The following is a 14,316-nucleotide window of genomic DNA, read 5'->3' as shown; positions in this document are numbered from 1 at the left end:
AGGAAAATTACCTTTTCCACAAATTAAAATAACTATCTGCAAAGAGTTTGTGTGTTTTGAGTAGGTCACACGGCCAGCACCAAGCCTTGATATTCCATTGTACATGTTCAGCGTTAAACTATGTATCATTTTTCTGTCATTGTATGTGTGGCATTGCTTTGAATACAAATTATTTTCACTTCTAGCTGTTCAGCAAAGATTAAAAAAAAAATAATAATAAAAATCTGTTCATTCCTTCCGGATCAAAGAACCTCTGTACTAACAGCAGCGTTTCCACAAGCTGGCTGCTCTGCCTCTCCGAACAGCTGGGAGATACACTTGTAAATGAGTAAGGGTGGTCAATAGCTGATCTCCTTGGGACATATCGTTTTTCAGCGCTGGATACAGTGAAAGAACAAACTTGTACAGAGTCCAAAACATCTACCTAAAAGAAAAAAAAAAAAAAATATATATATATATATATATATATATATATTTGGGGTAGTGACAGAATGTCCCTAACAGCTCTTATCTTTGCATTTGAAGACAAGTCAGTAGAAATTAGGGTCTGTAGGTTGGCAATGTTTGCAAAAACTGAATCACACAACGACAGAAGGACAGCAGAGGAGCGGGGCGGGCGGCACCTGCGGCTGCCGGGCCGCCCCCCGGCCACCCTGGGGGGGGCTCCATCCTCCACGGCCCCCTCCCCGCCCCTCTCCGCCCCGTCCCGTCCCGTCCCCCCGGGGGGCTCCGGCATAAATACAGCCCCGAGCGGCGCTCCCGGAGCGCTGCGGCTGGGGAGGGGGTCGGCGGCGGTGCCCGCAGCAGCAGCCGGCGCTCGGCAGCCCTCAGGGAGCCCCCCGCGACCCCCCAAGCGTCGCCCCCTCTCCGCCGCCCCCATGGACTTACTGGGCGCCATGGAGATGCCGGAGGGCTCCCTCTGCTCCTTCGCGGGCGCCGACGACTTCTACGACGACCCGTGCTTCAACACGTCGGACATGCACTTCTTCGAGGACCTGGACCCCCGGCTGGTGCACGTCGGGGGGCTGCTGAAGCCCGAGGAGCACCCGCACCACCACGGGCACCACCACCACGGGCACCCGCACGAGGAGGAGCACGTGCGGGCGCCCAGCGGGCACCACCAGGCCGGCCGCTGCCTGCTGTGGGCGTGCAAGGCGTGCAAGAGGAAGACCACCAACGCCGACCGGCGGAAAGCCGCCACCATGAGGGAGCGGCGGCGGCTCAGCAAGGTCAACGAGGCCTTCGAGACCCTCAAGCGCTGCACCTCCACCAACCCCAACCAGCGCCTGCCCAAGGTGGAGATCCTGCGCAACGCCATCCGCTACATCGAGAGCCTGCAGGCGCTGCTGCGGGAGCAGGAGGACGTTTACTACCCGGTGCTGGAGCACTACAGCGGGGAGTCGGACGCCTCCAGCCCCCGCTCCAACTGCTCCGACGGCATGGTGAGTGCCCCGTGGCCGAGGCCCCTCGAGCTCCGTCACGGGGCGAGTCGCCTCCTCCTGCCCTTCCTGTAGCTGCTGGCGTACGTCCTCCCCCGGCAGAAGATGAGGTCCCTTCTCCTGCCTTGAAGTCCAGCAGCAACAGGGTCCCCACGCCAGGCTGTGTAGGAAAAGAAGAAAAATCTGTTGTGGGCCTTTAGGAAAAAACAAAAAACAACGCAAAACTGGGAGAAGTTAGGCAGCGTGCTAGGGGAGCAGTCTGGGATGGGTACCAGGGAACTCGGTGAGGTCTGAGCCCTCCTCGTGCTTCAGAGCTCCCGGGGCACCTCCTCTGCTGTGTCTGTACCGCAAAGGGCAGCAGCGAGGAAGGTCCCAAAGGGTCACGGTAATTACAGGGGAAAACTCTCAGGGGAACTGATTGAGAGCCTGGGTTTTGCTTTCTGCCATTCGTCACGATAACAGGGCAGTCTAAGCAACAGTTGTTGTCTTTCTTGACCTGTTTGAAAACAGTTTTCCTCTTCTCCTCACACTTCACCTCCCCAGTTCCCAGCAATAGGAAAAAGACCCCAGGCTTTCAGTCCTGTTCCCTCGTTATGGGGAGGGGAGAAGGGCTCCAGGGAGGCTGTCTCACAGCCTAATCTCGTCACTGGGGCTGTGGGCTTGGACTCTGCTCGGACGCAGGGTGGTGGGGATGTGGTGCCTGGTATGCGGGGCAGCTGCCGGGGATGGGATCACAAGGGCGCTCTCAGCACTGAGATGATTTTCTATTTTTTGGTGAGGAGAATCATCTCTGAGCTGAATCTATGGGACTGAGAGAGCGGGCAGGTGGGAGACAAGATTTACACAAATGACCCCTCCTACAAATACTGCCTGTTATTTTCTTTTCATGGTAGGTGAAAGTATGGGCAATAAATATATTGGTCAAGAACTAGGGGCTTTTCTGTACAAAATGGAACTGGGAAGAGAGACTAAAGGAAATCAAAAGGGACAAAGGTAGACTAAAGGCTTTTTAAGAGGAACTCACGTTTGGAAAAGCCTGCACAAATAATTAAAAAAAAAAAGATTGGTTCCTCCCTTGGTCTCCCTATCATAAAATGAATGTATAGGGCAATAACAGGTGAGAATGCTGGAAAACCTCATCTCTTTGGCAAAACTGCAGCATTAGTTGTAACAACAGTGGCAATTTTCCTTTTGGAACAGCTGTGCCACAAAATATTTTGGGGGTGATTTTTTTTTTTGGGTGGGGAGGCAAGTTAAGATCTGCCTCACTCTAAGACATAAACTTGATAGCATTTTAGCCAGGACTGGAGTGTTAGGGGACTGAAAATTGGGGACTGAAATACAAAATAAGATCGTTCTTGGGATTTGAGGAATAAGCTGCCCCCCAACCAGTGATCTCACTCAGACTGCTCTCCTTTCCAGATGGAGTACAGCGGGCCTCCTTGCAGCTCTCGTAGAAGAAACAGCTATGACAGCAGCTACTACACAGAGTCACCAAATGGTGAGTATTTGCTGCAGTGGCAGTGTGAGAAACACGGCGACGGGGACAGCCAATGCAGCAGCCTCCCCTGTGCCTTCTCTGTCCCTGGTCATTTAGCTGACCCCAGCCAGGCTGAAAAAGGAACCTGCCTTTTCAGCCAGCGAGCTGCTGATGCTTGTAGAAGCAGTGGATTTCCTCTAGATGTATTTGCAAGTATGGGGATGCGTTACAGCTGCATTTCCTACTTTGCAAATAAAACGTCTGGATAAAAATACATTCCTCTCGGCAACTAATCTCCAGTCTTTAACCATGTTTTGCATGAAGACTGTTCTAACCAGATATCACCGATCCAAACCGGAGAAATTGCTGATGAAATTCCAATTTTCCATTCCCTTTTTATGTGCTGAAGCGAATCCCTGGATCCACCCTCCCCAAAAAGCAGCATATTTTGCTTAGGTCCCTTCCATTTTGCAAATTACAATGTCTTTTGTCATAATTGGCATCCTTCATTGATACTCATTTCCTTTCAATCTTTATATGCTCACAAATGAGTACTTTCAGCCACTTGCTGGGGTTTTTATGAAAGAACTACATCCTACTGACACGCAGTACTCATCGGATAAATTGATCGTATCTTTGTCTGTCTTTAGATCCAAAGCATGGGAAGAGTTCTGTTGTTTCCAGCCTTGATTGCCTCTCAAGCATTGTGGAGAGGATTTCCACAGACAACTCCACATGTCCCATACTGCCTCCAGCTGAAACTGTTGCTGAAGGCAGTCCCTGTTCCCCCCAAGAAGGAGCAAGCCTGAATGATAGCGGAGCCCAAATTCCTTCCCCCACCAACTGCACCCCTCTTCCCCAGGAGAGCAGCAGCAGCAACCCTATCTACCAAGTGCTATAAAGGCAGGTCCAGCTGGACTGCACTGAAGAGAAATTGCTCCACTCTGCCAAGCTCTGAGACCTGCCTTCTAAGACTGAAAAGACTTCAAGACTTGTTCCAGTTTTAAAGTATCATGCAAAATTCCTTACAATACTTTTCACACCTGTATTACATCAAAATACACCGAGTTATTTATTGGTTGTTAAACTAAAGTTATTTAATATATCTAGAGATAAAGTTGTATACCATGAAATGGCCAATGTTTTATCTGGGCTTTGGAGAATAGGAACCTGGCTCTTGAATGTGGAGGAAAACAGAAATCTACAACAGCAGTGGCATGACAGATGCTTCCTATTACCCCTTGTTCTGGCCAAAATAAGGTTGTGGACCATTTTTTGTAAAACATTTTGTATAATTGTAAATAAGAGTTGCTTTGGAAAAAAAAAAAAAAAAAGGAAAAAACAAAACAAAATATTAAAAACAACAACAAAAAAAAAGGAAAAAAAATATTTAATGTTGCTTGGTTTGTTGTGCCAAACTTTAACTTTATATATTTATACAATGTGGTTGCCAAGAATGTTTTCAACAGTATTCTAAATAAAGACCCTTATTTATAAAATCTATGGCGTTATCTTGACTTTCATTAGGGCTTCTAGAATTACTAGTGCATTTAGGAGTGGTGTTAAGATCGCTGCCTTGGCAGGAAGAAGATACAGGCTCTGGTTCAGCAACGAAATCAAGAACATGCTTCAGCTGCACTACTTTCAATTACTTTGTGTAACAGCGTTGCTGAACAGGGGTCTACCTCTTTGTGTAGTATCTTAGCAATTTCTAAACCAAGTCTTACACACTGATGGTCCTTACAAAACAGATTTGTAAAGTAAATAAGCATATTTCTCTTCCCCCCAAGTTTACATTGTAGGATTTACATTGTAGGATTTGAGCTTACACAGCTTTATCAGAACTACTGGTCTCGGTAACTCAGATTCCTCAACGTCCCTTGCAGCTACCGTAAGTTAAAAGTCTTGAGACCATATTTTGCAAGACCTACACCCTGAGACAGATGTTCAGATTTTTCCATTCAAGTTTTAATTTTCAAGTGTTTGTACCATGGTCATATCAGGTATTAGAATTTAATCTCAAGTGATTTTCTGTCGTCAAGTTCAAAGTATAGATCACGGTTTTCCTCAAGTTCAGGTCAGAATTCAGGCCAAAGAAAGGCAGTTTTAATTTGGATTTGAACTTTATGCATCTCTGGCAACACTACTCCAGGGATTTATTTCTTGTTTAGAGCCTCGCTAAAAATTACCAGTGGGGTATGTTTCATTCAGCATACACGTGTAACCTCGCAAGCTTGCCCTGCTCAGGGTTAAGCCTGGAGCAGATTGTCATTGATAAGTAACCAGCAGAGCATATCTGTACATTCAGACAAGAATAACCAGCAGCTACAGCCCATATTCAACAACCTGTTCCTTGTCATAGCCCTGTGATTTACGGCTTTTGTTTCAACTTAGCAGCTCTTACCTCTTAAGCAGGAAAAAGGAAGAAGGGAAGAGCTCATCAGCTCCCTCATTGCGTGTGCCGACCACGGTGGATGATAAACGGGTGCTCTGAGGCACGGGACCACCGTGCAGAGCCCAGGGGACTCTGAGGCAGAGCTGTCCCCTCTACACCTTTATCGACGTCCAGCTCTGTAAAGGTGTCCCATTGACTTTGCTGTGGGCAGGAAACAGTCCAGGCTGTAAGTGTTAGGCTTACCCCTTTTCCCCCTCTTATTTACCTTCATTTTTCCCTTAAATATTAAAAGGAAATGAACTTTTGGTGTGCTCGTTCATACTGTCATGAATCAGGAGTGCCTCCGCTAAGGTGAGAAAAATGCCCCATGCTACTTTGATCAAAGCCATTACCCTTAAAAAAACACTGCTAGAGCCCCACAGATCAGTACTTCACATATAAGTTATAACAATTTCATTGCCTCCAGCAAACAAACAGGCCCGCAATGAAATAAATGCTTGTGAGAAATGCCATGACCTTCCCCGTACTCTGAGCCTGGTAAAAGCATCATGGATACAAATCCACAACCACGATAATGGCAACCGAGAAATACTTCTGCCAGCTCAGGGACTAAAAAGACTATTTTTATAAACTGGCAGCACAAAGCTGCCCCTGTCTTGGTTTGAGACCCCGCTCCTACAGGACACAATGGGAAGCACCCCGCCGCAGAGCTGGCACGGCACGGCGGACGCGGGGTGCTGGTGCCCAACAATGTACATGCAGTTCCACGTGAAGTCATGTATATTGCATTTCAGTGATTTATTTTAGCCACCCAAGTTTCCACATACTGATGTTAATGTTACAACAGAGAGCAAGCATTTGGCACATCCCAAAATAGATGGATGGATAAAGATGAAACAAATATTCATAGATTTACTGCGCAGAACCCATCTTTTTCCCACTGATGTCAGAGGGAGAGAAGTCCACAGGAGCAAGACCAAAGGGCATCGATGCTGATAAATACATGCTTAGATTACAGCTATATTTATTTTTCAACTTAAATAAGGAAAATGTACACCCTGTGCAATTTTTGCCCGCCTATTTCTAAGGCAATATTTTTAAAATAAATGCCTGAAAACACATTTAGGGATCACCCTGCAAGGCCAACTGCAGTCTAGCTGGGTCTCCAGAAACACACCGGGGTGCACTACAGATGCACACCAACAGTCCGAAACCATCGATGTATAGCCTGTGGGTTCCCATTCAATATTCTGCAGGATGAGGACTGAAAAAATCTGAACCTGGCCAATGGCACTGACATGCAGAGCTTGGGGAAAACTGAGGAGCACTGCAAACCAGACCCTTCATCTTCCCAAGCTGCCTTGACAAGGCAAGTCAGAGCCAGACCCAATGTGGGTGTGAAACTCTTCACTGAAGATTTTCGAACTGTTTGATGCTTCCTGCAGAAGGCTACCTCCCGAAAGTCAGATAACTACTACTAATTAAAGGAAATTAGCTGCTCTTGAACATGAGGATAAGTGTGTGTCTTAGCAATGTTTGGTTCGATTTGGTAGCTTCAGAAAGCTCTGCTGAAGCTGCATGATGAAACCAGCATTATTGGTTTACCTTACCCAAATTTAAACTGTTACAATGGATAAAGAGAAAGGGCATAAATGTGTACATTAATTATGTATGCTAGGTGCTTTGGTTTTGAAATTTCATCAGGACATTTGCAAATATACAAGAAAATAGGGAACTTTTTTTTATTGTCAGTATTTCACACAACAAAAAAGTGCAATAAAATTGCCTTTTTATTATATAACAATGTTATTATACACCCTTTCTCAAATTATCACTGAGACTGCTACAGAAATATTCACAAACTAAAAATTCAATTTTAGCTGTAAGAAAAACGTTAACTACTGCTGGTATATTTTTCCTTTTAAAATATTTTATCATCTGTATCCAATAGTAATTAAGCAGTATTAAATTGGCCGTTTTGTACCAGATGCTGCTCTTTTAAAATGACTTGTCATTTTCAGCACAAGATAAAGACCCTATACCAGACCTTACTGAATGTGGAAGGAAAAGCAGTTTGCATTTTACAGTTTGCATTTTGCAGAGATACTTGAAAGTGCCGAATAGCACACAGGGCAAAACCTGCTCATTTCACTCGTAAAAGCAGTATTATCATCACCAGAAGAGCCACATCCAAAGGCAAAACAGAGAAGGAAGCAAGACACCACCTGCATGTTAAATGAAATTATTTCCCTCTTGATTAAAATTAATAATTTGTTCCTTGAAATCAGTGGCTGAGCTTCTGGTATGGAAATACTAGGCCCTATGCCAAACATCCAAGAGATCATCTTGAAAGGTATACCTGAGTCCCTCACTTACTACTTACTTACTACTGCTTCACTGCTAGCCCTGCCTCAGCCTTTCAAATCACATTTTTTAGTAAATCTGTTGCACAGCCATGACTTTCTCTCCTTGGTCTATGCAGCTCCCTTCTCAAAAAGTTTGTTGCACAGCTGGGAATTACATTAAGTAGAGACTAGTGGCTCACCACTCAATGTTTGAGATTTCAGGGCTAACAACGGACAGAATGAGCCTTAGCGTAATACAGAAGAGCCTCCACATTGTCCCTTCCCACCCAGGTCCCATCAGAAACTAGGAACTTCAGGAACTTTTATTTTCTATATGGGTCTTAACAACATAAACAAGTGTGGTATTTTATATAAGACTCAAGGAATGACCCCATATTCCTCAGTAGGCAGGCAAATACTGAGTATGAAGTGAAGCTTTCCACTATTTTTGTTTTTTTTTGGCTTGGAATCAGATTCATTTAGAAGTCTGGGTCTCAGCAGTCAGCTAATGTTGCAAGAGCATGGTTGTAAAATGGGTCTCCCAGTTTTAAGGGACCAGATAGGGAGGTGCTGGATAAAAACGCTGGGAACACCAGTCCTCCCTTGGCAGCCTGAACTGACCTTGAGCTATTTTTTTTGTCCAACGGCGGCATCTGCTGGATGGCTTGCAGACTGCATTTCTTTGTGAGGTCAACTCCTGGTGAGTTGAATGTCCTGTTTTCTCATCTTTTCATAATGGAAAATCAGTCGGTGGAGAAACGGCAAAAATATTTACTGTCTTCAGTCACCACCTGGAGCTCCATACACCAGGAAAATGCCAAGCACTTTGCTACCAAAGAGCCTTCTTGAAAAAAACAGGAGAAAATTGGAAGGAATAGCAGGTTTTTATTTTTATTTTTATTTTATTGATGCACAAATCTGGGGAAATCAGTCTATTTTCGTTTGGGTATGGCCTGAGTTGTTAGAAATGGTGCTGGAGGAGACAGGTTACTTACCAGAAGGCAGATGAGGCACAGGCACAAGAGCAGATGACAGTGGGCTTGCAATGCCATGGTCCTCTAGTCCTCAGTGGTACACAAACCTCATCATGCACAGTCACCTCCACCTAAATTTCAGGTGTAGAACAGGGCAAGCTGAGAAACAATCTTACATAATATTTGGAAATAACAATTCACACTACGCAAGGAAAACATTAGCAAGTGTAGAGGTGACATACCTAAAGGTCATCTACCTTACACCTTGGCCATAAAACATTCCTTTCCTTTCCTTCACATGGATGCTTTACTTCTGAATCCTCAAACGAATGCAATTGGCTGATGTATCTGAAAGACAAAACCTGAATGACTTGAATTTTACTTGTGGATTAGCTTCACATTCTGGGAGGATATAAGGGTCCTCTTGGTTCACTGACGACCGCTGTGTGCAGCACCCTACGTCTGACTGACTGTGAGCCAGGATGGTTGTTTTTCTGTGTGTTTATTTTTTTTATTTATTTTTAGAAGACAACGCATCACATTTGGGAACAGATGTCCTGTGAGACCTGTGCATTCAGCTCGTGACTGTTTCCTCACGTGTGGTTCTGTTTGAAATCGGTGGTTTCGACCAGCACTGTGTGGCAGAGCATTATGATCCTGCTGTTTGTGAGAAATGCTTTGCATTTTCAGTTGGTTGTTCACAGAAGAGAGTCAGCAGGCCTGTATACCAGTAAAGCAATGCCTTGTTGTTACAACTCTCTTTACTTTGCCTTATGCTACTTGTGGGTTTCCTGAGGCTGCAACTCAGACAATCCATGCGCCTTTTATGCTACCAGGCATATTTTATTCCTACTTGCTGCCACATGAGTGGAAATTATATTATTGCAATTAATAAGCAAATTGTGCTTTCTTTTTTTTTTTTTTTTTTTTTTTTTTTTTTTTTTTTTCAGGCCGCTAGAGGGAAGCATTTCTATGAAAAAGAGGAATTAGATGATTTCTTCAGTGCGTACATACATATTTTCTTCCTAAACTTTTATATAAATCACTTCTCCAATTCAGGTAGAGCATTTCACACCATGACAACCGAAGTTAATGTACTGAATTCCTGCCTTGTGTAACTTCATTGGTTTTACTGGCAGTTGACACTGCGTTGGCACTCTTATCTGTAGGATTTATCACAGCGAGGCCAAATTCATGGCTTGCGAAGATTCACTTCTATGTGAAAAATCACAGCCGTTTATGTCTACGTGGCAAAGTATCCCTGTGAGCTGAATAAAGGTGGCTAGGATAAAGACTGTATTATAGCTAAGCGTTTACACAACAGCTTGTAGATGGAGTCCTATTCTTCAAATTGGCTGGCTAATGCTCCCGTTACAAACATAATGCCACAGAAATACAAACGTATACAGGGAAGGACATGTGTCACAGTAGTCATTTCCTTTGTTTTGGAAAGGAAGCATGGTGTGCACTCAACGCAGATGCTCCGTGCTCTCGAAGGCGGTCTTCTAGAGAACTAGACACTTGAAATAGCTTGCAGTTTAGAGCCAGCTGCACAAAATGTAGGCCCAAACATGCCTTTAAAAAGCTGCACAAATGCCAATTACATTAAACGATATGAAAAAAGCAACAAAGTAATGTGCCTAATTAACAAAGCTAGAGATGGAGCCAGCCATTTGGTTTGAAGTACTTCCAAGAGAGATGTTAAATCCAATGGCCAGGGCAACTCTGGAAGAAATAAATTAACATGCTGGGTTAATATTTCAAGCTCTGTGGGCGTAAACTGTGTGTGGTGAGGGGAAGCAAAGGTAAAAATATCACAGGGTACTATTTTGTTTGTTTGTTTGCCAAGGACACTTTAGCTTTTGCCATTTATTTATTCTTCACAGTATGCTAGAAAATATGCAAGACGACAAAATTATTGGCATTGCGTCACTGACTTTCCTAAACTTATCTTTTTGCCACCTGTTCAATCAATCTCAAGGTCAAGAGAAACCGTTGTTTTGAGTGAATGAATTATGGCATAGGCACATTTGTGAAAAATACATTAGCAGTGTTCTTTTATCTTTAGTACTATGTGCAACCACAGCTTAAAGAAGCCTCTTACCATAGGGCTTCTCTGAGAAAGAAGATGCAGTGGTTTGTGTGGCTTTCTATTTTTTTTGTTGTTTTAAATTGGTTGGAAACAGAAGTGCTGAGGTACTAACAGGCCAACTCCTGTTCCTATCCCTGCCATCAGACCAGTTCCAAAGAGTGTTTATCAAAATGTTGATAAGTGCTATATACATATATATATATATATATGTATATGTATATGTATATGTATATGTTTTTATACATATATATATATATGTATATATATATGTATAAAAATAAAACAAAACTCACTCACAAGCATTATGGGCCTTTGACTTCAGCCTAGGTGTGGAAGAGGAAGGCGCTGTTCTGCTGTCAGCTCTGCCTGGTACAAATTCTAAGGAAATGACATCAAGGCTCACGTCTTCAACATCTCTCTTGCTGTCTTCTGTCATGAGAAAGATATTTAGGTTAAAAAAATAAATAAAATGCAAGCTCCTGCTAGCTAAAATGCAACCTAGTGAATTGTCCATGTACAAGTGGAACCAAGATTCTACGGACCTCAGGTCTCTTCTGTCTATGAGCAGGAAGGATCATGATTTTCCACTTGAAGTTAGATAAATCTGTTGTTCTAGAGCTCTGTGGTTAGAGATGTACTTTCCTTTCTCACTTTGGAATTACAAAGATAGCAGCGAATGCCCTATACACGGCTTTGTTCCACAATATTTTTTTCTGGGTCCCGTATGTAAGAACTGACTGATAGCTGTCCAGTCCAAAATCATAGATACCAGTCATTCAGTGAGCTCTGCCCATCACAAGCTCCCAAGCCGCAGCAAGTACTGTGGCTTGAATCCTTTCCAGAACTCATCTATTGGCAGCTGTTTCCATCTGTTCCTTCTTGAGCAGTTCTGCCCAATCCCTAGGGAAGGGCAGGAGGACTGTCATTGCACTGAACTTGCTTGTAGTGAGCTGGTGGCTCATGTTTTACCTGAATATGTCATTTTGCCTCATCTGCTGTCTGGCTTCTTTTTGCAATAAGAATTCTGAGTTCTGCTCCTCATGAACGACAAAAAAAGCTGTCCCTTAGATGTGGATGACAAAACATTATTCCCTCTTTTAAATACAAGTGATTATTATTAAAAAGACATAAAAGGCTGATCAATACATTTAATCCTCATACCTGCTAGGCATGTAGTGATTCCTGCACATTTGTTTTGCAGCTGAAGCAACATACTTTTAACACATTTTTGCTTTGTGGTGACTGAAGGCATGTGACCTTCAAGCATTTCACTTCCATCAACATTACCTGTGGCTTTCATGTGGTAGGATTTTTTGTTTGCTTTCTTGCCTTTTGGTGTTTTTGTTTGCTTGTTTATTATTTTTTTGGTACATCATGCAATATAGAAGTTTAAAAAAAAATCATCAAAACCCATGTCTACTTCCATGTCTTCTATTTAAGCCACCAGTGGCTACATTTCCAGACATGCAACTGACCCTTTAGAAATCTTGGTTGGCTGAGCAGATGTCTAGGTACATAAGACTCATTTGTTAATTTTTCCCCATCACTATTTGAGTCCCTGTTAACTTGCTCTCTACAGACTAACATTTATTGGTCAGAGTGAATTAAAAGACTTTTTTTTTTTTTTTTTTTTTTTTTTTTAACCACGTTAATTAGTTTTATATTTTCACTGCTACAAATTTTACTTGATGTTTTGATAGACCACGTCTAGCCCGATTTCCAATTTGACTTCAGACCTCCTGGACCTTTGACATGCACGGCTGAAAATGCAAGCCTTTGTGCATAAACATAATTTTTTCTTCCAAAGTACCTCTAAATACCTCCCTAAACACAAGACACATTCTGCAGCTCCTACTCGGTCTTTGCTTGAGATGGGGAGGAAATAGCTGATAGGACAGGCAACGTAACAGAACATGGAAAGGAAGCTGAAGAATAATCTGTTAGAAATCCAAATGCAATCATCTGGGTTTTGTCCCAACCTTTATTGTATGTAGTTATATACAGGCAAACACACACCCCCAGGTGACCATATAAACATACGGTCAGGAAAACTGGAAGTAATTTCATTGAATTCCCACATCACCTTTTCTGGGATGTGCTGTTCTTTTAAGCATACATTTATTTGCTTGGCTTACGTGGTGGTCAAACTGGGCTACAGAAGCACAGCACCACTGTAGCACTTCTGCATGGAGATCTCTTCATCTGCTGAAGGGCTCTTAAGGGAATTGCAGCGAGAAAGCAAATAAAAAGCTAAACTACTTCTAAATACATAAAACACCGCCTTTTTCTCCACATTTTATTAGGCAGGATGCCTGTAAGCTAGAGAACAGTCCTACAAGAACCCATAGGAATATATTTTATCTGTAATTAATCTGAAAAATTCCACAGAAGGCAGGCCCTTATGGATTTGCATACTGGGTACCCCTTTTTTCCCATCCTTTTACAGGAAAGCCTGTAACTATGCTCCAGTAGGAGCTCTTGTATGATAGGCATCCATCCTAGAAGCACAGAAAGATCCACCTTGACACGAGAACAGAGCCCATCTAAGGAAGATCCACTTCTGAATTCTTGGTGGCCAACTCTGCACATCTTATGCCACCGTGATCTTTCCCAGCTTCCTTGTTATTCCCCAGCCCCTTTTATTTCTGGAATACCTAGAGGCAAGGAGCACAACCGCAAAGCCTGGCAGAATCCACAGATGAATCAGACTGCATCAGTAAACAATGACTAAATGCACAGTGTCTTAGGAACAAGCATGCCACTGTGCTTCATAAGCCAAACCATTTAAATACAGGCCTCCTGCAGATCTTGTGTATTAGCAGGAATATCTCAGCCACGATCTGTAGGGCTGGTGCAACCCTTTTGCACCACTGTTCCCAGAGAAGGCTTTCCCAGGTCCTGGAAACTATGGACAGAGCATCCTCCTGCTCCCTGGAGTGCACAATTACAGCACATCCCAACAAGGGAAGGCTGAGGACAAGCTAATAGAGGTGCCATCCGTTCACTATTAGCACTGATCTAGCTCTCAGCACCTCTTATCTGGAACAAAAGCCTACTATTTGGCTCAGGAACAAGCCAAAATCAGGCAATCTGCATCCCCAGCAGCTGGCCAGAGATTTGTGACAGAAGGTGGATTTTGCTTTCCATTCACTCACAGTTGAATTGTATAAATCCTGGTTATTTACTGAAGAAATGCAGCAGATTTCATCCTTAGTGCCAATTATTTAACTAGCATGACTGGAACTATTATACTTTATATGTCTTCATGTGCAGCACACAAAGAATTACTTTAACAGGATTAAGCATCATATTTCATGGGACTGGCCACATAAATATTTACAAAGCTAGAGAACAGCAAAGACATCTCAGAGCTATTGATTCATGTCAAATATTGAGAAGCTGGGTTAATCAAGGGGTTTAAGCAATGCTTTAAACATTTGAGTCAGCATTGTTGAGATTTACTTCAACTATTCTTACCTTTCAACACCAAAAGTTTTACGAACCGTTTATAAAGATGACGATTTACAGGCCGTTCTCCCACCTGCTCATCTGAGAACACTTCAGTCAGTGCTGTAAATTCAGGGTAGGCTG

General features: G+C 43.3%; 1 protein-coding gene across 1 annotated transcript; it reads left to right on the top strand.

Annotated features, from left to right (window-relative positions):
* The first annotated feature begins 776 nt into the window (after window positions 1–776).
* Window positions 777–4,422, top strand: MYOD1 (myogenic differentiation 1). The gene is made up of 3 exons (XM_082760792.1): window positions 777–1,442; window positions 2,862–2,940; window positions 3,570–4,422. Exons 1-3 carry the CDS (start codon window positions 879–881, stop codon window positions 3,818–3,820), a joined length of 894 nt encoding a protein of 297 aa, XP_082616918.1. The 5' UTR covers window positions 777–878; the 3' UTR covers window positions 3,821–4,422.
* The last annotated feature ends 9,894 nt before the right edge of the window (window positions 4,423–14,316 follow it).

This window comes from Aythya marila (genome assembly GCF_965140915.1).
Source record: "Aythya marila genome assembly, chromosome: 5".
In the NCBI taxonomy this organism is placed as follows: Eukaryota; Metazoa; Chordata; class Aves; order Anseriformes; family Anatidae; genus Aythya; species Aythya marila.
The sequence above is the reverse complement of the archived record's forward strand: the minus strand, read 5'-3'. Positions and strand labels throughout refer to the sequence as shown.